This window comes from Lipophrys pholis, assembly GCF_963383615.2.
Source record: "Lipophrys pholis genome assembly, chromosome: 10".
Taxonomy (NCBI): Eukaryota; Metazoa; Chordata; class Actinopteri; order Blenniiformes; family Blenniidae; genus Lipophrys; species Lipophrys pholis.
The window spans coordinates 23,266,559-23,293,845 of NC_137640.1; the positions used below are offsets into that span (position 1 = coordinate 23,266,559).

Below are 27,287 nucleotides of genomic sequence, written 5' to 3' on the forward strand. Positions count from 1 at the left end.
GTTCCTGTTATAGTTTTTTTCCTCATTTGTCATAGTTTATAAAAAAAACTAAAACAATTCTAAAGTCATTTAGCCAGGAACAAGTTGTTTTTTTTGTTAGTTTTTTTAAACCCTGTCTATAAGTGTGTTGTGGTAAAAGAAAAGTACAAATCAAAAGAAATGTCTTACGTCAGTGAATACTGTGTTCTAACGTTACTTCTCAATAAATGTTATATCAATGGAAAGACTTGTAAAACACATACATCTATGGAATGAGCAGCAGAACGTGGCTGTATGATTATGCCTGAGAAGACTAAATGATCAAGGTCTGAATAAACGACACTTATTGGCAATTCAATGATTATTATTACTATCCGATTACATGAGTTCTTCCCAGATCAGCGACACGTGGGAGGAGAATTTCCTGGAGCACACACACATCAAATCCGCGCCTCCATAAATCTGGTCGGCAGAGAGAAGAATGAAGTGCTCTAAAACTAGATGGCTCCACTGACTGTGGACCTGAAAACATCCAATCCAATACAACTTTATTTGTATAGCACATTTTAACACAATAGCCAGAGGTTGACCAAAGTGCTTCACACTTAAAAGTAATAATAAAACAATAAAACAAAACACAAACAGTGAAAAAAACCCAAAAAAACAGGGTCACAGGGAAGAAAAATCACAGTAAACAGTGACTTAAAAACAGGGTAAAAACAACGCCACAGTATCACAGTACTCAATTACAGTTAAAGGCCAGGGAGTACCATGTTGGACCAACACCAGCAGATGGCTTCCCAAACCACCTCCGGCTCTGGACTTTATCACTTTGATTTCCAAATGAAAGATAAAATGTTCTATAATGAGACTTTGGACCACTGAGCAACAGTCCAGTTCTTCTCGTCTTCAGCCCAGGTGAGACGCCTCTCCCAGTGACTGTTTCAGGAGTGGCTGTGACACAAGGAAGGCAACAGTTGAAGCCAGTGTGATGGAAATGTCTGTGTCTTGTGGCTCTGGAAGCGCTGGCTCCAGCTGCAGTCCACTCCACTCTGCAAAATCTTTGCACTGGTTATGGTTCTTGTTACTTTTTTTTTTTTTTTTTTTTTTTTGCTTTTTCTTCCAGATTTTTTTTTCCCCATGAACTAAATGAACTGCCGTCTTCTGGACAACTGTCAAGTCGGGAGTTTTTCCTCATGCTCACCCACTGAACCAGATGGAGGGATCACTTAAAGACTCAGGAAATCTTGAGGTTTTTAGCAAGTGTTGTTTTTAGTTAATTAACTCTGACAACATGACATCTCAAATAATAAACATGTTCATATTGTTCACATTTTCTGTGTTATCGTTTTTACATTGTCTTTTAATTTGCTAAGATGGTGAATTTTGGGTTTCAGCTATAATCAGAAATGGATGGGAGACAATTTTGGGGGGAAAGGAAATCATTTGCTGCCTCACAGACGCTGCTCACCAAGCAGTACTTTTCAATGTTTAAAAGAAGAATCAAAGTGTGCTTCAGGCGAATTGATGACTCAAAATACTCAATTTGTGTGTGTGTGTGTGTGTGTGTGTGTGTGTGGGTGGGTGTGTGAGTGTGTGTGTGCGTGTGTGTGCGTGTGCGTGTGTGTGCGCGTTCGATCTTCGATGGTTCAGGTCGACGCCTGCCCTTGCCCACTGTGAGCTGGGATCAAATCCAATTGGTTATGTGAAAAGAACAACACTTGCAACAAGAACCTTGATATGACGCCGCCCATGAAAAATGAAAAAGAGACTGTTGCTCAATGGGGCGAAAACACAGAGTGGTCATGAACACCCGATGTCACTTCTTTCCAGACATCTGTGGCCACATTTTTAGACTTTAAGACAGCATGTCGATAAAAATAGAAGCATAATAAACAAAAACTATGTCAGGCTCTATCGTTGCTACTCTAACCTTGATCTGGAGTCTACTCTGCATCCAGCAATTATTATCACCTCATTGTTCTCCTTTCCAGTAGAATTAGTTTTTCTTTTCATAAAACAGTCTGATGTATGTTTTACTTACTTTTATTGTTTTACTCAAAAACGTGCGAAAGATCAATTGAAGGAAAAGTCTCAAACCTTTTTCAAACCTAAATTCTATGCAAATACATGTAATGATGGAATTATTCCCCCAAAACCATTCTTATAAAAGTACACTTAATGTAAAACATTGTCAACAAAAACAAAACAAATTATTTCTAAATAAACTAAATGAATAAAAAAAAAAAATGCACAGACAACATAATGTGTATTTACACCTTTATGTATATGAACATGTTTTTATTCAAAGTTAAAAGCAGTATAAATAAACGTATTGGTGCAAAAGACAGTACTTTCTTCTCAGACCATGTGCTCTGCTGCATGTCAGAAAAGAATGTCAAAGGATTCATCAGAGTGACACCCACACATTGAGCTAGGATCTTTTAGAGTTGATTGGCTTTCAGTTATTTACAGAACTCACCTCAATTTAACTTAATTTATTTAGCACCACATACAACAGACACATGTACCCATGGGATACATATTTCTACTGTGAATACTATTTTGCCACGGAGTACCCTCGCACTGCTAATAAAACCCTTTTGATCTGCATGTTTATAGTCTGTAGGTTGCTTATTTTAACACTGAAAATAAATTCTTTATACCATGGCTCCATATGTTTGACAATGTGTAACTTTCATGTGTCTGTTAATGGATAATATACATTTAGGAACTTTTTAAATGGAGAGTCATGCAGTTAAATAGTCCCAAACACTTTATTTTTCAACAATGTTACAAAAAAAAAAAAGTAATACAATCAATTACAATCCGAGCAATACCCCCCCCCCCCCCCCCCCCCCCCGCCCCCGCACACACACACACACACACACTCTTGTACCACCAGCTGCTGGTGCTCATGTCCACGTGGTGCGCTGCTTCTGGTTGATGGCTATGGACAACTGGTTCAACCACGTGTTTCTCTCTTTTTCCTTTCACTTTAAACAGCTGAAACAGACATAAATTAGTTTTGTCCTACGACCATACCACGCGTGATACCAAGCGTTGAATTGTAAAGAAAATACTTTACAACGCGTATTTTATAGATTTATTTCTATTCAATAACTCTAAATAAAAGTTTACTTATCAATGTCACGTGAGAAGCTTTAGATTTTCTTTTTTTTTTTTTAGCTTACATGAGGGCTTCATTAGTGACAAGGTTTAGTACGATGAATAGTTTTAGCGCAGGTATTAAAAAAAATATCCATGTTGCTTCGACTTAGGCAATGCGCGGGCACGTTGAAGAATCGGCAAATGGTGATAGGCGGACGCGGTCACGTGGTGAGGGACGGACGTGAGCGCGCATGGCAGGATATTAAGAAGCTCGTCGTCTTCCTCTAATCAGTCTTTCCTGCTCAATGTCCGATTGTGCGGGTTGATTCACGTGCAGTCCCGTCTTCTCCAAAGGTTCACCGATTTGCGACACACAGGACCACCAAACGCAGCCATGGTGAAGATTTCGAAGGTAAGAGCGAACCGCGCCGATTGTTTTTTACCCTGTTTTTTTTTTTTTTTTTTTTGCGAAATGGCGTGCTTGAATGTTGAAAGAAGCCATGATGTTTTACGCGTGAGGCCTTCGCGCAGACGTTGCTGCGTTCGTTAAAGAAAACGGGTCGCATTAAGGACGCACGTATGCATACCTCCGCATTTTGCAATTTATGTCGCGAGGACGTGCCGTTTTGTCGGTATTACCACGCGCGCGGTAGGAAATCCACGGAGAGAGCGCGAGAGCCTCCGTGCTGAACGTATGTTAACGGTGGGCAGCAGCCATGTTGTGCGCTGCTACTGGCTCCCGGGCCCGCTAACCAACTCAAGATGGCATTCATGTGCGCCCTCGACCTGCGCACAGCACTAAAAACGGACACAAAAGATGCAAGCTTAACTGCACGAGCCCCCTAATGTCTCACTTTTTCACGCGATTTTAGACTCAATCCGTGGACTTTACACGCGTTAATCGTTAGCATTAGCCCAGCGCGATACAAGTGGGCTGAAGCTAATTTGTTTTGCTCGCGCCGTGATTGTAAGGGTTTAGAGTCGGGGCTTTTTTTTTTTTTTTCAATCCCGACGCCACGCAGTTTTCTAACAACGCGTGATTCGAAACACTCGCCACGAGTGAAGTTTGATTTTCCCTTCCGTACAGGAAAGAGTAGCTAGCATGCTAGCAGGTCTACCTCACGAGCTCCACGTGGGTTGTGCGCCTGCCCTGAGTGACACGAGGGGGGCGACCATAAGCACGTTGGCACAACAAGCCCTCGGGCCGTTTAAGACCAACGGTGGTTGTTGTGATTAGGCACTGTTTCGAGTTGGTTTTATTAATTTTTTTCAACTTTAAACTTCGTCGTGGGTGCACATGCTGCCCCCGTGGGCCTCGTCACCTCAGCCAGGTGCTGGACTCGAGACACGTGTTGGGTTTTTTTTTCCTTTTTCTTTCTTTCCAATTTAAAAAAAAAATAAAAAAAAATAATAATAATAATAATCTTTTTTCTTTTATAGGCAGCAAAAAATCAAGCTACACAAACAAAAGTTCCTCCTCCAGCTTTGGAAGAGGAAAGCAGTGAAGGAGAAAGTGAAGAAGAGGTACAGTACATGTGGTTTATAGATGGTGCACACAGAAGTGGTATGAATTTAAATTAACTTTTTTTTTCTCCCTCAAATGGCAGACTCCTCCAACTGTGAAAAAGGCCACAGTTGTATCAAAAAATGGTTTTGCTGCTAAAAAGGCAGAAAGTGAAGATGATGATGATGATGACGACGACGATGAGTCTGGTGAGTTGTGGATTATTCTTACGTAAACTTTAGGGCAATAAGAGTCCATTTAAAAAAAAAAAAAAAAGATTACAGCTAAATTTCCCCAATTTTATATCGAAAGTCCTCTGTGGGAATAACTTAATTGTAATTTGAATACCTTCTGATCACATGGAGTCAAATCACAATGGGAAATGTGGTCCACATGTGCTGATAAAATGCATAAGGCGACTATTTCCTGCTGAATCTGAGATGTCTTTTACTTGACGTGAAACTAGTGATCTTTGTGCTGGCATTTAACCAGGCTAGTTTCCCATTTAAAGGGAAAGAACCTTATCGAAATTAAGTTGCTCATTTTTCTTTGAATCTTCTCCAGAGGAGTCCTCTGAGGAGGAGGCTCCCCCACCAAAGAAGAAGGCTGCACAAGTAACGCCTAAACCCAAGCAGGCTCCTGTGAAGGCACAAGAGTCTGACGACGATGATGATGATGACGAAGATGATGGTAAGTCTTTCTCGATTGCTGTGTTTGCAGTTTATATTCATGTAATCTCAGGAAGTCGTTTGATGTAAATCGCCACACCCTCCATTTCTTGGCATGCATGTAGTTGTGTAGTACTCATGCGTGTAATGTACGGAGGAAAAGTAAAGGCAACGCTATGTCTTCGGTGCCGGTGTGTTTCATGTCTGCCGGTTCTATCCTCAAACGCTGTCACAGTTTTGCGCCTTGTTTTTGATAAGACACCAAGTGTTTTAGTTTTGATCTGCAGTTTCAAAACGTCTGTGCGTTGTGTCTAGATGAGTCGGAAGAAGAGGCTCCGCCCCCCAAGAAAACAGCCAAACCGGCTGTTAAGAATACTGCTAAACCCGCAAAGGCTAAAGGCAAGCCCGCAAAAGAGGAGTCGTCCGATGAGGGTAGGACGAGTTTTGTTTCCTGGTTGTGAACTCTGTTTAGGATTTTCCTCATTGACGTTTCCCCAAGTGTCTATTTGTGCATCAAGTGGTCCTTAATGGATTACTATCATTGTCGTCTTAGATTCAGATGACATGGATACAGCGCCCGCCCCAGCAGCCACCCCAGGAAAGAAAGCGGGAATGGTGAAGGCTGGTGACGACGACGATGATGACGACGATGAGGAGGAGGATGACGACGATGAGGAAGATGATGATGAGGAAGAGGAAGGTGAGTTATGATTGAGGTGAACTTGTGACATGTTTGACGTACTGCCGGGCAGCAGTGATGGTGATTTGTGGCTCTAACTCTACTGTCCATCCTGATCAGAAGCCCCCGTGACTCCCGGAAAGAGAAAGGCAAAAGCACAGAAAGAAACGCCTCCAGCCAAGAAAGCGAAAGCAGAAGGCGAAGGTATGTGGGGAAATGCCCAGGCTCGTTCACCTTAGTTTGCATTTTATGATGATCACAAGGGACTTAATACTGATACATGATGTCACCTTTATTGTTCTGAATCTGTTGCATATTAATTTATTAGTTATTGGTGTATTAGATGTATTTCAGGGTGAATGTTCTCCATTTTTCCAGGGTTCTGTCTGTTTGTTGGAAACTTGAATTCAAACAAGGACTTTGATGAAATCAAAGTGTCGCTGAAGAAATTCTTCTCAAAACACAGCCTTGAGATCGCTGATGTTCGCTTGGGAGGGTCAAAGTAAGCACTCAATTAAAACTTAACACTAGTATGTGTTTAGATACTTTAGTTGCCAGTGTGCTGATTTGTTTAGTTCAGTTACTTTTACTTGAAATGACATGTTGCAACTACATCCAGTATGCATAAGTATTACAACTTCTTGAGATCCAGATAATTTGTACATTGGGATACATTTATATGCTCCTTTTGAATGGTAGCCTTCTAGGAAGATGTGAGTGAAGTCTGCAACAATCCAATTAAGGCAGGATGGTGCTCATGGTTTTTCTCCTCCTGTCAATAGGAGATTTGGCTATGTGGACTTTGCTTCTGAGGAGGACATGCAAAAGGCACTTGAGCTGAATGGCAAGAAGGTCATGGGCCTGGAGATCAAGTTGGACAGGGCCCGAAGCAAAGAAAACGCACAGGAGGGCAAGAAAGGTAAAGCATTACTCCTCTCTGGTCCTGTGTGCAAGTGTTTTCTGGGGTCTGGTTGGAACGTTTGTTGACATTGTTGTCTTCTACAGAGAGAGATGCACGCACACTCTTCGTAAAAAATCTTCCGTTCTCTGCTACAACTGATGACTTGAAGGAAATCTTCGAAGATGCGGTTGACATAAGAATACCTCCAGGCCAGAGTGGTTCAAATAGAGGGTAAGACTGAAATATATATATATATATATATATATATATATATATATTTTTTAAAGACAAAATTTGGTGTAGTTTCTAAACCCCCAACCTTTTCTTTTTCTGCTTCCAGTATTGGTTACATTGAGTTTAAAACCGAGGCTGAAGCGGAGCGAATGCTGGAAGAAGCCCAGGGTGCCGATGTTCAGGGACGCTCTATCATGGTCGATTATGTTGGCGAAAAGAGCCAGAAAGGTGGCAAAGCAGCAGGTAAAGTTGTGAATCTGATACACTGATTCTCAAACTGAGTGAAATGTTGCTGTTGAATATCACAAATGAACAGTTTGGGTATTAAGCTTTCTTAAAGGAGCCATAGTTTTGCGCTTTTTTTTTTTTTAGCACTCAATGTAAAGGCTCATTATCATGTACATCTTCTGTGTTTGGTATGCATTCATTTCAATAAATCTTTGGTTTGAAGAATTATCCTCCGAATAATACTGACGCCGGCACCCCCCCCCCCCCCCCCCACTTTCTCTTCTAGGGACTGCACCAGCTTGTAAAACTTTGGTAGTGAATAATCTTTCCTTCAGTGCGTCAGAAGACGCATTACAGTCCATATTTGAAAAGTGTGTGTCAATAAGGATTCCTCAAAAAGATGGCAGACCCAAAGGGTAAGTGTCTTGTACCCCATCCATACAAAGATTTCACAAGATACATCTGTACACGACTACATCAAGAAATCGGTCCCATCCAATGAAATGACAGTATTTATACCAGGCCTGTTGTGGTTCTGCGTCACTGCTGCAAAATCAACATTTGTAGTGGAATTTCTGGGCACACAACCATGCCCTCTTTGTGGGCTAAGCCCTAATGAAAATAACATGAACATTTTATCATATTGCCCAAGATGTTTGGACCTTCTCATGAGCTCCTCTTAATCATACCTGTGATTTTGTACGGATTCGCACGAGAAGCAGAGAAATGCACAGTTAGAACAAGCTTGCCCTGTTTGCATTTGGGTGTTGCTCATGTCTGCTGTGCTACATGTAGAAGGGTCTCAATTTGAGACTGTACAGCCAGAGATGCTTGTTCCCAACGTTGGTGTCAGACAAATGGAGCAATGAATGAACTTTCCTCAATTCTTGTTTGTTTTGTTAGTTTTGCTTTTGTGGAGTTCGAGAGCGCAGACGACGCCAAGGAGGCTCTGGAAAACCTCAATAACACAGAAATTGAAGGGCGGTCAATCCGACTTGAGTACAGCCAGAACAGCAGCGGCAGAGATGGCGGCAGGGGGAACTCAGGTGGGTCCCTCACTACTTTTTCTTTTAATACTGTAGCATGAATGAAGGCAGATGTGATGATACTTTGGATCTCCTGAAACTTGATGACAAACTGATAGTCAAGTCCTGATCTGCTTGATGCATAACAATGTAATGTCAATGGCTGATGTATTGTGACTCATTTAAAATTGGTTTTTTTTTTTCTCTCACCCATCTTAGGTCCAACTAAAACCCTTTTTGTGAAGGGTCTCTCTGAGTCCACAACAGATTATACCTTGAAGGATGCGTTTGAGACGGCCGTAGGAGCAAGAGTCGTCACAGACAGGGAAACAGGATCATCTAAAGGGTAAGTTCCGAGAAGTAAAAATATTGGCTCCAGTTATTAAAGCCTTGTTGAGGTGAAAACGACAGTTTCACAAACTGAGTGCTTCTCTAAAGTAAACACTGCCTGCTTCAGATGTTGAGTCAGCCTATAGGAAGAGTTTAAAGGAGCGTGAATGTTCACATCTTGCTGTTGTATGCATACATGAGTGGTATTACAAAAAAAGTCATTAGTGGAGCGCCTTGCAAACTACAGGGTCTCCATGTGACTGTTTTCAGTAATTTGTCATGTAAACGTGGCCTAAATCTCATCTAGTGGTTAAACCGACAATAGCTTCTTTTGTTTGCTATGAAATTTGGCTGCATATGCTGTTTTCTGTTGTGATGTGAAAGATGACTGGTGTATTTTATCTTTGAAGTTTTGGCTTCGTGGACTTTGACAACGAGGACGACTGCAAGGCAGCTAAGGAGGCCATGGAGGATGGAGATGTCGATGGCAGCAAGGTGACCCTGGACTATGCCAAACCCAAGGGTGAAGGTGGCTTCCGCGGAGGCAGGGGTGGTGGCGGTTTCGGCGGCGGCGGTTTCGGCGGCAGGGGAGGTGGTCGTGGCGGTTTCGGCGGCAGAGGAGGTGGACGTGGCGGAGGAAGGGGAGGTCCTCGTGGAGGTGGACGTGGGGGTTTTAGAGGTAAGCGATTACTTTAAAAAAAGAGGACCTTCACTGCTTTCTATTTTGGCTGTCATTTGACTGGTTGTCCATCTTCTCCTTGTAGGTGGAAGAGGTGGCGGTGGATTTGGAGCGAAACCCCAGGGAAAGAAGATCAAGTTTGATGACTAAACCCTTTGGTCATTTCACTTTTTGAATGGACTCTGGTTTCATCAATTTTCAGAGTTTTTGGACATTCCAGAGAGTGCCGTTGGTATATATTTAACTGTTGATGGGCATTTTAGCCCTTTATTTAGACATCAACCCTTCCTCCCTTCCACCCTCTCCTGTGCCAGAATGGTACTTGGACGATATCGGCTAAAGTACTACATGTGAATAAATGTCCTGAATGCAAACCTGCACCACTTGTCCACATTTCTTTTTCTGTTCTTTTTTTGTTTTGTTTTTTTCCCCCAAAGGAGTCAAATGGGATGGTTCTGGCACACAAGTTTAATGCGATGTAATGCTTGTCCTGTCGGATACAATGTGTAAATTTAAACACTTTGTATGATTCTTTTATCTTTTGTAAAAACACAATACCCTATCATTGTTTGTTTTGCTTAAGATGCCATGTTTTCACTGTATTGTGTGAAGCATATTTTAATTTGCGTTATGTCAAGTTTTGGTGGGGCACAGTCGATGTGTGGGTTGACAATTAAAAGAAAAACAAAAAAAAAAACAACTGTATGTAACATAAAATATTTGTAGTGCATTGACTAATAAAGAGAACCTTGTAGGTGGTGATTCTTAAATAGTCTGTTCTCATTGTCCTCAATCTGAAACTTCAACTTGATTCTTGGAATGTTCTTTTTTTTTTTTTTTTTTTAAATAAATATTTGTCCTTATTGAAAGCATTTTGTCAATTTGTTTCATTTTATTTATAGTGTAATGAAATGTTCATGTGGAACATTTATCCAAATGCATAATTTTGATTCAAATGTGTCGGCGCCCGTCTTCCAGTAGTCACTCACCAGGTCATGTACATGCTGAAGATGTCCTTCAATTGAACTAAACAAGACTGATTTGTGGTACTTCGACCCAGGTGAAGACAAATTACGAAAGTACACTAAGGTGGATGCGGAGCTTCCAGAGTTCAAGCAGCGTTAAAACAGGACCAAATTATACGTATACACTGACACAATCACGCCAACCTTGGAAATGGCAGCTGACCTGCTCGACCAACTTTCCTTAAAATGTCCTTACAGTGTAGACTGTTTATTCACAAGTTCCAGCAAAATTTCCAGGTTAAACTATTAATGTAGGGGTGAAAAACATATGTATATTCTATATGTTTATTTTTCAATTTACATCAAAGTTGTGGTCCAGGCTTCTCTGTTCATGAATTTTCCTTTTCTCAGCATTTTTCCCCCCACTATGAATAAACTGTGGGCCTAATGCCGATGTTGTAGTTAGGATTGAGCATATTCTCATTCAGTGTTAATCAAAAGACCACATAGTTGACAGAAATGTGTTTGTGATTCACTACCCATTTGCCCAGTGTGGAATCCAATCTTGGTCCAAACCAGCAAAGAAGGTATAGAAGATAAAGTATAAACGCCATTGCCCACCAGAGGGGGGTGTTTCTCAACCTGTGTGCGTGTGTGTTAGTGTGTGTGATGACAATGTCTGCTTGTTTTCTCAGGCCGAAGTTACTTCTTCAGACCTGCAGCCTTAATGGGTCTGTCTGTGGGGAGTTGCTGATGGCTGTCAGTAAGGAGGTTTCAAGTGGCTGGTAGAACAATACCTGCTTGAATGCCTTGGGTTTGCTAAATTCTGCAAAACTAGACATAGAATGGTCACATTGTCCAAGGTGGTTCAAATGTTTTTGTGGCTCATAACATGCTTCAGGCCTGCACATGACGTGTCAGATCACAGTCGACAATGAAACAATGTCATTTGTATATGTGAAAAGAAAGCTCCACTTATGCACAGCAATAGATGATTACACTTATGTGTTCTAAAAACATAAAAAAGAAAAACAGATTACCTGATGCAAAAGACTAGAAACGGGGGTAGAACATATTCAGCAACTTCTCCCTCCCACCCGTATTCAAGCGTGTTGAGCCTATATTGTATTCATTGTTTGAAATAAAGGCGCCATTCAAATACTTAAGAGCGTAATTGTCCGTTGTGAGTTATTCAATCTCAGTTCCTGCTGTAGAATAACTGGTTCTGCTTGGTGATTTCTTGGTGCGACTTGGCAAACACTGACCCCGGCCTTGTGGAGGTCTTTTCTCGGTGAAACGAGCAGACAGGGGACATCATGCTGTCATCTCACGGCTGTAAGAGCGAAACAGTGATCTTTGTTCCTGAAGGTGCTTGGGCAGGATGCACTGATGATAGCACCAATGAATACCCCTATTTAGAGATCTGCTGCCCCATGCCTTGAACAGTGACAGAGGTTAGACTCACTTTTCTCTGTGGCGTTATGTCTGCCTTCTAGAATGACCTGTGTTTTTCCCTTTTTCTTTCTTTCTTTTTCTTTTTTTGTTGAACCATTTTTTTTTTTTTTTCCTGATTTCTTGCTGTGTGGTTTTAAATTCATTTGCTCACTCCAATCCGGCAAAAAAATACGAAAATTTAAAATACATTGTGGAAATGTTATATTCTATAGAATTGAAACGTTAAACTGAAAAAAATAGGGAAGAACACATGACTCACAAAGTCAAGGGTGCTGATATTTCAACACTCTGACCACATGATTACTAAAACATGTGAAATCTCAATATATGAAACCATTTTCATGATTGAAAACAGTGAGTAATCAGGGCTTTGTGAAGGGGAGAAAGCAGAGAGACAGATACCCATCTCACTGGTCTAGAAGAACGTCTAATTTGGACACTCTTCAAGCTGCAAGCTGCTCACGGTCTCCCTCACAGTGGATCTTTGTCATTGTTATGTTCTGTACATGGTGTCCTATAGCACAGAAGTCACAAAGCCTTGGTCTTATTACCAGTGTGAAACAGGGAGCCTGGAACAATCACGGTCTTTCTGCTAAGAGGCCACTTCAATGCAAACTTGTCCCTGTCACATTTCCTGCGCGTTTGCGGTAGGGAATACCACGGTTTACTGCATGTGTAACGTTTTACTGCTGCTGTCACTGCCTGTCACTCGGGTCTGATCTCAGGTTTTGTATTTGATCAATGAACCATTTATTTTCAGTTAAAAGTAAATTCTCAAATGACTGTATTTAGGTAGTATTTAGAGTTACTCATATTTTTATTTATTAGTATGGCGATTTATTTCTATTTAGGAGCAGTTCCTACCATGGCGTATTGACAATACAATTAGATTCAGATAGGAATCAAGTATTATGGAGTAGTACTTAATTTTGGAAGAAAAAAAAAAGGAGTATTGCACTTCAACTTGAGTATTTGTTCAACAACATCAATATTTTTTTTACTTATAATACATTTTTATTAATCCCTTTCGATAAATGGTTTTGCAGTCTGGGTTTGACTCTGTATTTAACACGTCCAATCTAATCATAACCTGAACTAAATATACTGAAACAAGTGGGCTGCTGCAGCGCAGCACCCTTGGAAGCTGCCGGGGTTCAAGGCCCTTGCTCAAGGCATTTTGCCATGAAGGAGTAGTTGTTATTGAGTACAAACCTTTTGTAGTTTTGACTCCTCTTGCTGCTAAATAACAAAGGATTTTGGACAAAGATTCTTCATTAACTTTATTTCCACAGTGTTGGAGAAACATAGGCAGGTTCAACTCTTTTGAGTCATGTATATATATTTGTACATTCCTATTTCATGTACATCCCATTAGGATAAAACACCTCAGTATTGTAGTAACCAGTCACACTGATGCAACTGTGACATATCAGCACTCATAAGATGTTTCTCCTCCAACTGGATTCTTCTGTCAGAAGTACCCGTTGTGTAATAAACAAGAAAACATTAGATGACAGGAGGAATGTTGTTTTGATTCAATAACCTTGAAGAACTATTGAAGAACAGAAAAAGGAAGTAAAAAAATAAAAATAAAAGTAGTATCCCAGCTTTTTGCTAAGATAGCAAAGGGTGCCTGAGCTGATGTGGCTTTTATTACATTTGGAGAAACCCTGTTTCCCCACTAATCCTGTAATTACAGCAGGGTGGTGTTATCAAGGCCACGGTTACACAGTGTTCTCTTACTGCACCGTATTGATAGATTATGCCTGTTTCCCATTTGTCATTGAAAGTGTGGTCCTTCAATCATACTTCCATCCACCTCCTCTACCTCTCATCCTGGTCAGGGCGATGGGAGTCGATCCCGGCTTAGGATGGGAGACAAACTGGACAGGCCTCCAGTCTATCACAGGGCAAACACACAGAGACCAACAACCACACACACATTCACACCGGGGGGCAATTTTAGCATCTCCAATTTGATCTCACATGCATGTCTTTGTGGGACGAAACCCGGAGGAAACCCACGCGCACACTGGGAGAACATGTAAACTTCAAATATGGCCCCGGGCGAGAACGTTAACCACTGATCCACCACGTGGTCCGTCCTTCAATCAACATTTTCCAAATGATCACTACGTGAAGATAACTATGTTATTGTGTCTTGGCCAGCTTTTTTAAAAAAAAAAGAAAAATTATTTATTTAAAATGTTCTTGGCCTTTAGTTTTTTTTTTTTTCTCTTTCTCTTTTTGTTTTTGTTTTTAAACGTCATGGTGGGTATTATCTAGTAGTCAGCAACAGCCATGCAATCCAGTGTATATATGATTTGAAAGTATATAATAGCTTTTTGCCAGCCGTTCTGTTCAAGATCTGCCTGAACGGTGACATTCCCGTCTATAGTGAAGGAGCCCTTTGAAGCAAGTAGAAGGCTGGTGTGAAAGCTTCTATCCCGTCCGGCTGACCGATTGACCATGCTGCCATCAAACGCTTCCCCTAATTAGTGTCGGCAAATACGAGGCTCCAGTCTGCAGGGAGGCTGGAAAGCTGGCTGTGCATTAGCATACAAACAAACATCATCACCGGAGTGGGACGTTTACTTGGAATTACAGTAAAGTTTGACTTGAGGTTGATACCTCAGTTCTCCAAGCCATAAAACCAAGTGGTTTCCTCTCGTCGTTTTAGAATGGGATTTAAAAGTTCACCTTCGACTTGAAGGGAGAGCTTTAACAGCAAAAGCCATTAAGTACTTTAAATCCTACTTCTCTGTTTGTGGGTTTTGGAGTCATAACTTCTTCGAGGTTTGCCAACTACAGATTAGAGGGGATGAGTGAGGAATGAAATAGGACACAACTACAGTGGGCAATGGCCGCTCAGGCTATGAACACTGACCCTAAAGCCAAGAGTATCCTCAAGTTTAAAGAGAAGTCCCTATAGGTCACTAATTGCACAATGAACTGCAAAGTCTGTGACTTTCACAGTTTTCACAACATAAAGACACATCAAAACTCATACCAATAGTATCCAAAACATCCAGGTATCCGTGGTAGTCTTTGTTTGCAACCTTTTATGATTATTTTTTAAAAGAGTAAAAAGTTTACCATAAAATATCAACTTTTCTAAAAGCTTATTTTAGGCGAAGATGAAAGCAAATGGTTTGGTAAATATCGAGTCATAAAGTAAAGTAGTATGCTTCAGCTGTCATTTTGAGACCAGGCTCAAGCCAATCCCAATCAAGGTAGGTCCTCCCTTTGACTCCTCCCACAATTAGGCAGCTCTGCTCTGGCACATGGCACCACGAGAGGAAAGTACTTCCTCCTCCTCCCAAGATGGGCATGCGTGTGCGGAGCCAGTCCAGCTCACACAGACACAGCAGATTCTGAATGCAGCTCATTTGATCCAATATTCAAATGGATGAAAGTCAAGAAAACGCAGGATTTGGGGAAATATTTTTACAATATTTTTGTAACGAGACCCATGAGAAAGTATTGAAAAGCTGCATAATATGACCCCTTTTAAAAGAAAATAGAGATGTTGCACATTCTAGTTTTAAAATCACATAAAAATAAATGTATGCAGCGTGTATCATGTTGAAGATATACTAATTCATTATAGTTGTTCCCTTTAGTCTCTCCTGTGTCTGTCGTATCCAAGTCCAAAGCACAAAAGCTGCAATTCAAAACCAATTAGCTTATACTTTGTACTTAGAAGTTTAGCCCGGTTTTTCGTCAAATGGTATCGGCAATGGAAACATTGAGTAAAAGATAATCACATACTTCCTTGCGTAAGGAATAAACCAGAGTTTACATTCATAGCCAGTGAAAAGAGATAAATTGAGCCTGTTTTCTTCTTCCTTCTGATTTCAATTCATTTCTAAAACGCGTTCAACAAAAGCACTGGTGTATAGAGATAAACCGTAAGCTGTGCTTCTGTGTTTATGAGTGTGCCCCTCATGAAACACAAAGCAGAGGAGATCCAGTTTCTGTGAGGGTCACTTGTCTTTGTACTGGGTGAGACTGTGAAGAACAAGAGGAAGGCATTTCTTTTGTTTGGCGATGCCCTTTCTGCCTTTTGGGGCCAACGAGTCAAACCACTACACGGTATCTTTACTATCGACCGGCAGTATCAGTCTCAGCAGGTCCACTACTTGAATGGACACAATATTTGACGGGGACACTTAACATAAACAATGTGAAATGTCACACCAAGTAAGCAATTCGTGCTTTGAAGCCTTCTGGGAACAATGGCAGTATATAGAGCGAGTAGGCACCGTTTAAAGGAGGCTTTTCCTCAGGTGTCAGTAATGTACAGTAAATGTTCTCCGAACACTAAACATGGGAAACCTTTTAAATTCAGATATATATCTAAGAATAAGTTCCGGCTCATGGTTGCACACAGAGAAACTGCCTCAAAGAAAAAAAAAACCCTAACACAAAATAAACACTTGAGATATTGTCCAACATATTGACTTAAGTATGTATGCTTTCTTTATTGTTTCATTGTGTAACTGATACTCAGATGTCAACACTGAACACTATTGTTGGGTGACCCGATGTAGCTTCTCACCTAGATGTGCGGAGTTGATAAAAGAAAAAAACACAAAACAGGCAATCTAGGGCAGATTTTTCTTTTTTTTTTTCTTTTACAGACAATTGCATTGTCAAGATGTTTTCTTTACAAATGACAATCTATGTACACATTGACATTTTAGATATATTTACATCAGCTACACAAAATCCTAACCCGCCATACATACAGCATTCAGCTTTATGATCATTTCACAATTCATTACTATGTTCACCAGTTGCTTTAAATTAAATGTAAGGACCACACATTTGTCCCTTTTTCATTGCAGGACAGTTAAATTAACATGTCATTTGCACGTACCAGCAATAGTTTTAGTTCACAGTGTCAAAGTAAACCCTCTACCAAATTTCTCTCAAGTACATGAGCCCGTTCAAATCCACGGACATTATTCATGTAGAAAGAATAGATTTTTTTTCTTCTTAAAAGTATACAAGCAGTACGCATCAAGTCGGTCATGTTCTAAAATGAGGAGCGCAAGGACTTCAACAATGAAAAAAAAGTGATTAATGTCTTGAAGTCTTTCTTTAGGAAGTTCAAAACTGATAAGGTGATATGATAAAAAGTAGGCTTCTTTTGTTTTTTTTGCTCAAATCCTCGAGGTAGAGAGAGTTGTATCATTAACCGGCTCAGAGCCATTAAACCACTGAAGCATGTCTCAATGTTCCATGCAAAAACAGCGTGTCACACCAATTATATGAATAACTTTCTCGCAGCGGAGAGGCATTCAAACCCGAAGCCTCCTGAGCATACATGAAACAGTTCCTGTATTTTCTGCCATGATCAAGACAAAACATTATTCCCACTCGGCCCTCTGGAAATACGAGGAAAAGCTCATTTAGTTTCTTAAAGTTTGCTCATTCTTGCATTTTACCTTTAAAATTTAGAAGTTTATTCCCATCATTTGTAATTTAGTTACAGATCACCCACCGTCAAAGGGCTCGTGGCTTCCTGGTTCTATTAAAAACAGCCCCCATAACAAAGCAGAAGGAATAAGAAGAACAGGTGATCACCACAAAGGAGGGAAGAAGGAAGGTGTACATCTGCTTGTGTTGAACAAAGGGAAGTTTCCATCGGGGACCATGACGGAATAATAATAATCAGAGAGCAAGTAACTATTTGCCTGTGTGCCTTTTAGAACAGCCGCTTCACTTTAGTGGCTGTCTCTCAATCTGACATTATAAATCCTCCAAGATGCCAGTATAAATCCACAATTCTGAGTCAATCCTTGGAAAAAAAAAAAAAGGACTGTATAATTTATGAGAAATCTCAATCTCAAGAAAAAAAAAAAATGCATAAATGCTCATAAACAGAACATTTAAATATTCAAACATTGTCTTGGCTCCTTTTCGACAAAAATGAGGGTTTAAGTTTGCCTTCAACACTCACTTTGCTGTTCTGTACTCGCATCCCGCAGGCATTCCACCGAGGCAGAGCTCGGCCTCTCGGCGCTGGCTGAGCCCCGCTGCTCTCGACAAGCTATAGGATCTCCACTTTCTGAGAGCAGACCAGGTCACTGTTGACCAGATTCCACATGTGCATGAGGTCCGACGGGAGCAGCTTGTGCACCACAATCATGTTCTTAAAGAAACACGGTTCACGGTTCAACTTGCTGTTCTTGTTTTTCACCAGGCCGAACGTCTTAAAGGCATTGTGTTTTATTGGAGTGACCTGAAGCACCTCCAGACACATGCCCAAGAAAACGTCATCGATTGGATAGAGCTCGAGGGTGTCTGCGGCCCAGTAAAGCCTCTTCACAAGGGACCCATCCATCAGAAAACCTCCGCCACCCGCATATGGAGGGTAGTGGGTCTTATTATACAAAGCCTGGGGGATGTAGTACTTATTTTGCTTTTTACGAATAGGCTTGGCTTTGAAAATGACATCGCCAACAAACAGGTTTTTGTCGTGACTGCTGCTGTCTAAGAATTCAAAAATGTTGTCCACACTGACAAATACGTCATCGTCCCCTTTGAAGACGTATTTCACCCTGGGACAGTAAGTGTGGAACCATTTGAGGAAGTGGGTCTCCTTCAGTGTCAGGTTGAAGAAGCTGTCCAAGAAGTCCCACTGGAGGATATCCTTGTAGATGTAGTCTTCGTACTCCACCAGTTTCTGATGGTTCGCTCTTTCAGCCTCGTTGGAGGGCTTACCGAGAAGGAAAAGGGTCTTTATCCTCCTGCCATTCACCACCTGCTCCCTGCCCCAGGTTTTTCGGATAACCTCCCTGCGATCATGCTGCGTGGCCACCGATTTAATTATCATCAGCAGGTGTATCTCCCCTGAGCATTTCTCAGGGTGATTGAGATGCATGGGGAAATAACGGCAGTGGCGATAAAGCATAAACTGCTTGAAATTGTCCTCCAGGCCTCGGAACCAGTCCTGGCTGGACAGGTTGAGGTTTGCACTGCAGTTGGCGCTGGATACATCCCACGTTCTTGGCCCGCTGTCCTCAGTAATCCCGGGCTCCTGCGTGGTGGACCGAGCCTTAGGTTGCCGTCCGCCAGCTTTCCAGAATCCCTTTATAACCAGGTAGGAGTCCGTTTTTTCCTCCGGTGCGGTGCCGGACTCCACTACTTCAGAAGCGTGCATGCGCGGCTGCCTCTCGAGCTCAAACGGAGCCCCCACACTGATGCTCCCCCTCTGAACAACTGTAAGTGCCACCGCAGTCAGGAAGAACATGACACTGACCCTCTTGTACACCCTCCAGCGATCTCTGGTGTTCATCCTGGAAGAAAACAACGGTCACAATTGCCAGTAAGACGAGGCCAAACACTCATCTAAAGGAAACGTATATCTTTCCAGGTAACTGAAGGCATCAAAAAAGAGACTTTCACCCCCCCACCCACTTCCCGAATCTTTGCAGATTACAAATGACATGCAGAGGTAGTTTGACTAGTTTTTCCTTCATACAGTTCAGACTTGTGTCGTTTAACTGTAATAGGCCTGAAGGTACCAATGCAGGTGACTTGCATTTTGATTGATTTGGAGTTTAAATACAAGATAGATGCAATCGTAAGTTTGGGAATAGTTATTGGTTTGTCACGATGACATTTAGGCAAGGAAAAATAATAATCGGAATTTAGCCTGAGAGAATGTCATTTTAGCCAAGATACTGCCTTCTTGTCTTGACTTTTGCATATAATAAGCTACTCTGGGGCTAATAAAATCGATAATGTAAACGTTAATGGTTGTTCAAGAATAATTTCTCTGTCATTATTATAATTCCTAAAGATTCATCACACTGTGCAGAAACAGAAAGGAGTTGTAAAGATTAATTTTTATTTTTTTTTAAATTCAAGTCAAAGAAAAGACTGATTCCGTGTTTTTATTTAACCTGTATTAGTGTCCTCTGCGAACACGAGGAATGTGGTTACTTCAGATTCTCTTATTTCCATCATGTCATGCCAGGGCTCGTTACTTCACAATCCCAGGAGACACTCCCATGTGGGCCCCTCTACCTATGAGGGATATTTAGCTCACAGTAATCACCAGCCAGGGAAGCCAGAGTAAATCCATAAACACTGCGACCACAGTGTTGAGACTCTTTTGGCAACTGCCCACAAAATATGTAAATCTCCAATAGTGGATGATGAAAATGAATCAAATTCTGAAAACAGATTTACACTTAAAGGAGGTTTTAACTTAGTGAATAACCCCACATTTACAGTATCATTTCTTTTAACAGTTTATTTAAAGAATAAGATAAGAATATAAACACAAACTGAGCGAGGCAGAATCGCTTATTTGAAGAAAGGAGGCAATTTAATAATTTTTTTTGGAAAATCAAACTCATTTTGAGTCACTTTAAGTAGCTTTTTAACTGTCATATTTTGGGGATGCCATACAGGTAATATTGCAAAGAATCGGGAATAGGAACTAGAAGAAAATCAAACCAGTTTGTTCTCTGTAAAAATGCAATAATCTGTTGTCACTCACATGCTCGTTTCTGCTCAGATGATCTGCGATGGTAGTGAAAAGACCAAAAGTGGCTGATTGTCGACAAAAAGGAAACGCGGAATATCGCCGTGCCTTTATGTGTCTCCGGCTTTTACACAGAATTGTAGAGTAATCCTGTCCATGGAGGTGGTTTGGGGAGCAGCGGAGGAGCGTAGACGCGCTCGGGAGATGAGCGGTGAGACTGAAAGCTGCGCTCAGCTCGCGCCGCGCGCCGCTTTTAAAGGCTCGGCCGCGTTCACGTGCGACACACGCACTGCGGACGTAGACGATGAATGGACCCTCCGTCACTGCAGGGTCCTCAATCACAGCTCAGCCAACACGCCTTCAGCAGAGCCCGTTTTCATATTTACGTTTAACCCAAATAAGTGTTTTACTTCTTTGGAGAAAATTAAGAAGTTGGGTTTTAAGTCTTACTCGATTGTGTGACTGGATAGTAGATTTTTTTATTTATTTATTTGCTCCCACATTGATTTTAGAGTGATTAAATTTTCTTTGGACCATAAGAATATGTTTGTTAAGACAACAGTTGAGAGTGCTGATGATCAGTATAACAGGAAAGTTTATTACTGTGCCTCACAGGTGTTTGTTGTTCAGGGTGTCAAACATACAGAATGACCTCACAAAGTTTAGTTAGTTAACCCCGTCGCTCCATCGAGGAGAATAGGACATCCACAGAAATACACCACTCCGATTGTCTTGTGCTTGTCTGACGATCTTACGCCAGTCTGACCCGATTTGACGCAGTTCCTGTTCGGCCGATCGTTTCCAGCCGACCCGTTTTCTGTTGCCCCGCCGGTGCTAAGATAGCGCTTGTCTTGTCACACTGTTTCCTGAGCGTGTGCCAGATCCACCTCCACTTCCTTCTGTGTATTTTGGTGATCCATTCTTTCCTGGTTTGTAATCTCCCATAAATCTTCATCGCCATCGGATCCCAGGCGTGGAACACAAAGTTTAGAAGCAACGATTAAGACTTACCATGAATGTTTATGATGAGTAACAGCAGTTTCTGGCACTCTAGAATTTTCATTTATTTTTAATATATGCACACAAATATGCAGGATGCCTTCAGTCTGTACTTTGTGTTAAATTCATACATATTTCTGTCCATAGGCTAACAACAGATATGAACCAACATAGTGCCCACCCAGCACAAAATGGTAAACCACTTAAAGATTTGGAAGAAGAGTCATTTTCAGGTCTTTATAAGGACATCACCATTAAGACGCCTCTTTATGGTCTACATATGGTAGAAAGGTGAAATGACGTCTTATTCAGGCTGTTGAAAAGACGTCTTTTTCTGCAGTGTTGAAATTAGAAGAGGGTAATAAGTGAAAGCCGTCCTATAAAGGCTGCTAGACACATCTTTGGTCGTTCCAAACGAAAGACAACAATCGTGGCGATATCTCCGGTCTCGGCTCTAAATCGTTGTCCTCTGTCACAATGTCAGACCGGTTCAAATACGACATACGACATCGTAGGACCTGCACACAGCAAACCTCAAGTGGCGCCTAAAGTTTATTAGCTTCATGTTGTACAGTGTGGAGAGCTGTGAACTTATACGATTGTTAAAATCGTACAGTTAGTAGCTTCGGAGTGGCTGGGGAGCATGCCCCGAGGAGGTTGCCAGACTCACAGATCGAGAGCAAAGCTGCCTGCAATTGTTGAGCTTTCGCAATATCAATGTGAGTGGTACCTCTGCCATCATCACTGTAGTAATCGACTTCTTTTTTCTTCTCTCGAGGAAAAACCTCAACTCTTCTTTTTTGGTGTTTGGCCAGTATGTAGTTTTTAAGCAGACGGCAGGCACGGAACGCACGGGAAGTAGTGACACATACACAGGTAAAAGCATACATATCTGTTTTGGTGCATGCACAGAGTTTAAACGAGCCTTACAAGCCAAAAACGATGTGATTAATACCGTCTTTGCTTTCAAACTGCTGTAGATGAGAAGTCTACGTAATATATTTATTGAATCGAACATCAATTGCACCAATTTACCAACCAGATCAAAATTAAGAACAGCTGGATTGAGCATCTCTTCTTACTGTCATATAGTTTGTATATGACCGTGTATAGGCAATACATTTATATTTGGGGATTTGTGGGCACTGCATGACATAGGTAGAAAATATGACAGCAGTTTTTTAAAGTCTTGTCATTGTCCTTATGAGCAGCAGCGGTGACAGTTTGATCTGTTTCTCAATGCACTTATAGCCCATAATATAATCTCACCCGTGGAAATCTGATGATCTGGACAAGTGTGTCTCAACAATACTGCGGCAATCATCTGAATGTTGCATTTTAAAAAGTGCTATACCCAACAAACCTGTAAGGTAATAAGATCGTTAAGTATCAAGTTGGCAAATACACTGTGTGACGCACAAAGACAGCCAGCTAAAAAAACAAACAAAACAAAAACCGAACAAACTGGCTGACATTCGCCAAGTTGTAAGAAATGTGGATAAATAATGGATAATATGACAAATAAGTGCTGAAACAATAAATAAAGAATATGATGAAAGCTATACATCTCATGGGCTGTTTCCTCTTTTTTGCCCTCGAGGTGCCTGAATTAAAAGAATCCTTTATCTAAAGATTATGAGAAATAATTTAACTGAAGTTAACACATTGTACGTGCTTTATAGTCCCAAAAATGTAATCTGGAAAATATTGACATAACATTAACAACTTCTCTCGAATCACTTTGTATGAGAGAAACTTGTGTAAGTACTCCAATCTGTCAAAGCGTTAGAAGATCAGTAAATGGCGCCGTCCACGTACTTCACTAATGAAAGCAAAGGATTGTGCTGTAAATGAATAATCAAAAAACAAACCACACGTTTATTTAGCTCCAGGCCTTTTCATTGCATATAAATCACATCTTCACAAAGTGTCATGAAGTACTTATAAACAGCCCAATTCTTTTGTATTTTTCAATCATACCTCATGGATCTTGCCAAGACTTACCAAAAAAAAAAAAAAGTCGTTTCAGAATGAGAAAACATCTGAAACGTATCGTGTGGTCATTTAACAACAGCTACATTTTAACGTGTGGAAAACTTCATTCAGAAACGGACAAAGATTTTCAAATGAAAATGTAATATGAGGATCTTGCAGAGTGCTCGCCAAAAACAACCACAACTTAAACTTGCTATGAAAAACTGGGCTCTTCACGCTTCTCCAAAACAGGAATATTTCAATCGGAACACAGCTGCGATCTAGAATCTCTCCTTCCTCTCCTTCTCTCTCTATTTCCTGGATCTAACCAGTCATCCTTCTCAGGGCCATGTGCATCCTGTTGCCTGCTGCTGGTGTTTTTTCCCGTTTTGACCCCCCCCCCCCCCCCTGTGGATTTGGTCGCTGCAAGTTCAGCAGAGGAGTAACAGGACGGACTTCGCTACACCTCATGTAATCCTTAGAAACAGAAAGCAACCATTTCTTAGTGCTGTCTAACAGATGGCCTTGATCGATTCTGTTGGTTTTCAAGGCTGTAATAAATGTTAAACTAGCTGAACCCACTGAAAATAGGACTTCCTTCATTCAATAATAAACTAGTCCACATAATGATGCATCGGGCTGCTATGTGAATTAACTATTAATCGAAATAACTGCAACACCTCATCTCACTGAAACAAACTAAATTAAACACAGTATGATCAGACTTCAAAGACAATAATAGCTCTGTGTTTATGATTTATTTTCTGTCCTGATAAAATGTGCATGAATTCACACCTGCAGGATGGGAAATAGCCAGTGAGCTGTATGATGGCGTAGTGGCTTGTAGTTTCACCTTCCCACTGAGAGTATTGGGAGTTTTATTTCTTGTGCACGTGGTGATTTTCTGTTTGTGTCTTTTTTTGATTTCATTGTTTAGGCAATAGTTATCAGGACTTGAGAGGACTTTGCGAGAGACCAGATGGTCAGAAAATTGTAGTAGTATACCAGCCAGCTCCATGGGAAGTTCTCCTTAATCCCATGTTTGGTTGAACACACCTGAGGGGGGATTGAGGAGGCATTGCTTTTTTTCATATGAAGGACAAGAATGAACCAGCCCGTGAAAAGTCGTTCTCCCACTGTCACCCCGAAAGAATTTACCACGACCGAAGACTGGCGGGGATTTCCCACAACCCTTCTCCACTTAATCATCAAGTCAAACTTTTCCTCTCTGAAAAAGCAAGTACAAAGAAATAAAGAAGAAAAAAAAAAACACAGGTGTGATCAGGTCAAGGTAACCGCCAGCCTCCTTCCCACACAAAAGTCTTCAGAAATTTGAGTAAACGTTTAAGTTTGCGTTGTCACGCAGAAATCCATGTTCTACATGCTCTGCTGATTTATTTATTTATTCCCAGTACGTTTCCGGGACGGCTTCAGTTAGAACTCACACATCTTCCTGCTTTGTTTAAAATCGGTGACTAATTTAGACCTGCGCAAGTGCGCCACAGACAAGGATCCAGCGAGGGGTCGATACGTCAAAACCTTCAGATTAACATTGTGCAAAAAAAAAAAAAATGCAACCAACATGGTGAAAAGCTTCCGAGCAAACGACTGATCAGTGTTGTGCAGGTCACACAAACAAAAGTGATTTTAGCGACGGTTGCTCATTTTAAACATGTCACATGTCAAAGTGACATTCAGTTTCTGTATACATATACATTTCTAGTAAAATCTCTTCAAAGATCAGGAGTTCAGAGGACAATGCATATTCAAAATTAAAATTCAACTAAACAGCTGTCGGGTTGGTGAATGCCCTGGAGCGCCGGATAGGTAATTGAAGCATTTCTAACACATATTTGATCTAGAAATCAAGGAGCAATTATGGCATAGAAAAAGATTTAACTGGGGAAATTCATTTAGATCATGTGGTCTTTACATTATGCCTATCCTGACCATGTGAACATACAGTAACTCTATTATTGTAGTTCCTATACGTTTTGATCGGTTGAATGACTAAATTGACCCAGTAAGTTGAAGTGAAGTGACGTCAGTTGCTTGGAGGAAGAGGCAACCGTTACTACCATGTCATTGTAAAGTTAAAATTGTGGAAAACATTCTGTTGTTTGACCTGTTGCCCAGGTCCCGCCCCCTTTTCTGCACCAACCAATCAGCGCAAAGCACAGCTAGCCCGCATTTCAAAAGCACCAGCGGTTTACAGGTTGAATTGGCCAAGAAAGATCAAGTATGCTGCTGACCATGAAGTGATCGCAATGCTCCAGTTGAGAAGGAGATCACTTTTTAGTGCCAAGTTCGTTCATTCATTCATTCATTCATTCATTCATGCAGTGAAATGATTGTGGTTGAAAATGGCAGTACGACTATGTATGCCATCAGCCTTACCTCTACATGTAATTATCCCCAACTGCTATTTGTCTAATGTTAAGACAGTAATGATGATGGTCCCTGGGATCCATAGACAAGGGTGGTAGTTGAAAAGTTACACGATGAAGTTTAACTTCATCTTATGCGTGCACTATACCTTATATAATATTTGACATAAAAAAAAACCCCAAAAAACCTTCATTCATTTGTTACTGAATAATTATCCAGCTTCTGTGTGGCTCGTCGCAAAACTGGTGCTCTTGTCAACTGTGACAGTGATTAGTCCTTTATCCCTTTGCAGCTCAAGAATCAACATCCTTAAACCGTCATTACAGTGTTGAACAATAGTAAGCTCAGCAGGCATTTGTTCTCATGTCCACACACACACACACACACACACACACACACACACACACACACACACACACACACACACACACACACACACACACACACACACACACACACACACACACACACACACACACACACACACACACACACACACACACACACACACACACACACACACACACACACACACACACACACACACACACACACACACACACAATAAGGGGAAGAAAATGTAAGCGTTGTCATGCTGAAGGTTAATGGGTAGTTTGTGAGGACATTCCTGAGAAGGTCAAAGATCTAAAAAGGCAAAATCCAAATAACCTTCAGCTTCGTGGCTGTTTGAATTGCACTGACCTTTTGGGGTAATGTGTTTGAAAATTCTCAAAGCTCTATCAAGCATGTTTCTGTCAATATGTACCAAGTTCTATTTTCTTTTTAAATTTTTATTATTTATTTGTCCCACTGTTTGATATAAAAACTACCACACGCACAGCCTTAAAAGAAAGACTGATCCTCAGGTGTTTACGACAAAAGTAGAGTTGTGGGGGTCGACTTCTTTCTATTCTGTTCAAAGGGACCAGACAAGAGGAAACAGGAGGTTCAGGAGACACGGTCGCCGAAACACTGTCTCTTCTTGCTTGGCGTCACCTTTTATCAGTTGTGCACATTGCCGACGACTGATAAACACAAACTAAAAAAGGGTGCCGGTGATGGCAATGACGCATAGGACTCCTGAGGAGGAGGTTTAATTTTGCGAACTCAAAACTAAAAGGAATAATGTCTCAAGATCATTTGACAGGGAACTTCTAGAAGAAAACACGGAGATAAATACAAAACAATTGAGTTAGACACAAATGCTGTCTTGGTGCAGTTACTTTCGATACTTTTCCGTATCTCTTCGCTCCAGCTCTGGTGTCTATCCGAACTTGTTTTGATAGAAAGCAGCAGCTTCCTCTCCGCTGCCGTTACAGCTGGACAGTACCACCACAACTCAGGCTCGGGGGTTACATGGCCACCTGGCAGCAAGTGCGTCAGTCCGTCATGTGCGGCCTGTTTCCTCACATTGTGCTGCTCCTCGCTGGTTGGTGTCCACAATACTAATTGCTGGATATGTCATTCCTCTAAGGACAACATGTGACATTTACCAAGAGCTGCTCGGCCAAAAATGTTCCGTGAGCCGTTCCGAATCAGAATAACTTATTAATTCAGAATAAATTTTAAAAGACGCAACTATATACCGTTGGATTATAGCCAAAGAAACCAAGAGGCTTTGCAGACCTCGTACCTGTTAGGTGCCAAAATTGCATTGAGGAATGT

At 41.2% G+C, this 27,287-nt stretch overlaps 2 protein-coding genes across 2 annotated transcripts; one reads left to right on the forward strand and one right to left on the reverse strand.

Annotated features, from left to right (window-relative positions):
• Window positions 1-3,323: 3,323 nt before the first annotated feature.
• On the forward strand, window positions 3,324-10,085 carry ncl (nucleolin). Its single transcript, XM_080473378.1, has 16 exons — window positions 3,324-3,502; window positions 4,531-4,614; window positions 4,698-4,803; window positions 5,159-5,284; window positions 5,578-5,694; window positions 5,816-5,962; window positions 6,062-6,145; window positions 6,320-6,443; window positions 6,724-6,860; window positions 6,947-7,073; window positions 7,183-7,319; window positions 7,591-7,720; window positions 8,208-8,350; window positions 8,549-8,675; window positions 9,070-9,338; window positions 9,424-10,085. Exons 1-16 carry the CDS (start codon window positions 3,485-3,487, stop codon window positions 9,486-9,488), a joined length of 1,941 nt encoding a protein of 646 aa, XP_080329504.1. The 5' UTR covers window positions 3,324-3,484; the 3' UTR covers window positions 9,489-10,085.
• A 6,282-nt stretch (window positions 10,086-16,367) lies between these two features.
• On the reverse strand, window positions 16,368-20,489 carry b3gnt7 (UDP-GlcNAc:betaGal beta-1,3-N-acetylglucosaminyltransferase 7). Its single transcript, XM_080472620.1, has 2 exons — window positions 20,277-20,489; window positions 16,368-19,065 (listed from the first exon to the last, which is right to left on the reverse strand). Coding segments are annotated over exons 1-2 (1,251 nt in total). The 5' UTR covers window positions 20,279-20,489; the 3' UTR covers window positions 16,368-17,816.
• Between the last annotated feature and the right edge of the window lie 6,798 nt (window positions 20,490-27,287).

Excerpts from the sequence above, each read along its gene's own strand:
- ncl (XM_080473378.1), top strand. Across the intron at positions 6,444-6,723 it reads GTTCGCTTGGGAGGGTCAAA|GAGATTTGGCTATGTGGACT; the intron begins GTAAGCACTCAA and ends TCCTGTCAATAG. Across the intron at positions 8,676-9,069 it reads GAAACAGGATCATCTAAAGG|TTTTGGCTTCGTGGACTTTG; the intron begins GTAAGTTCCGAG and ends TTATCTTTGAAG.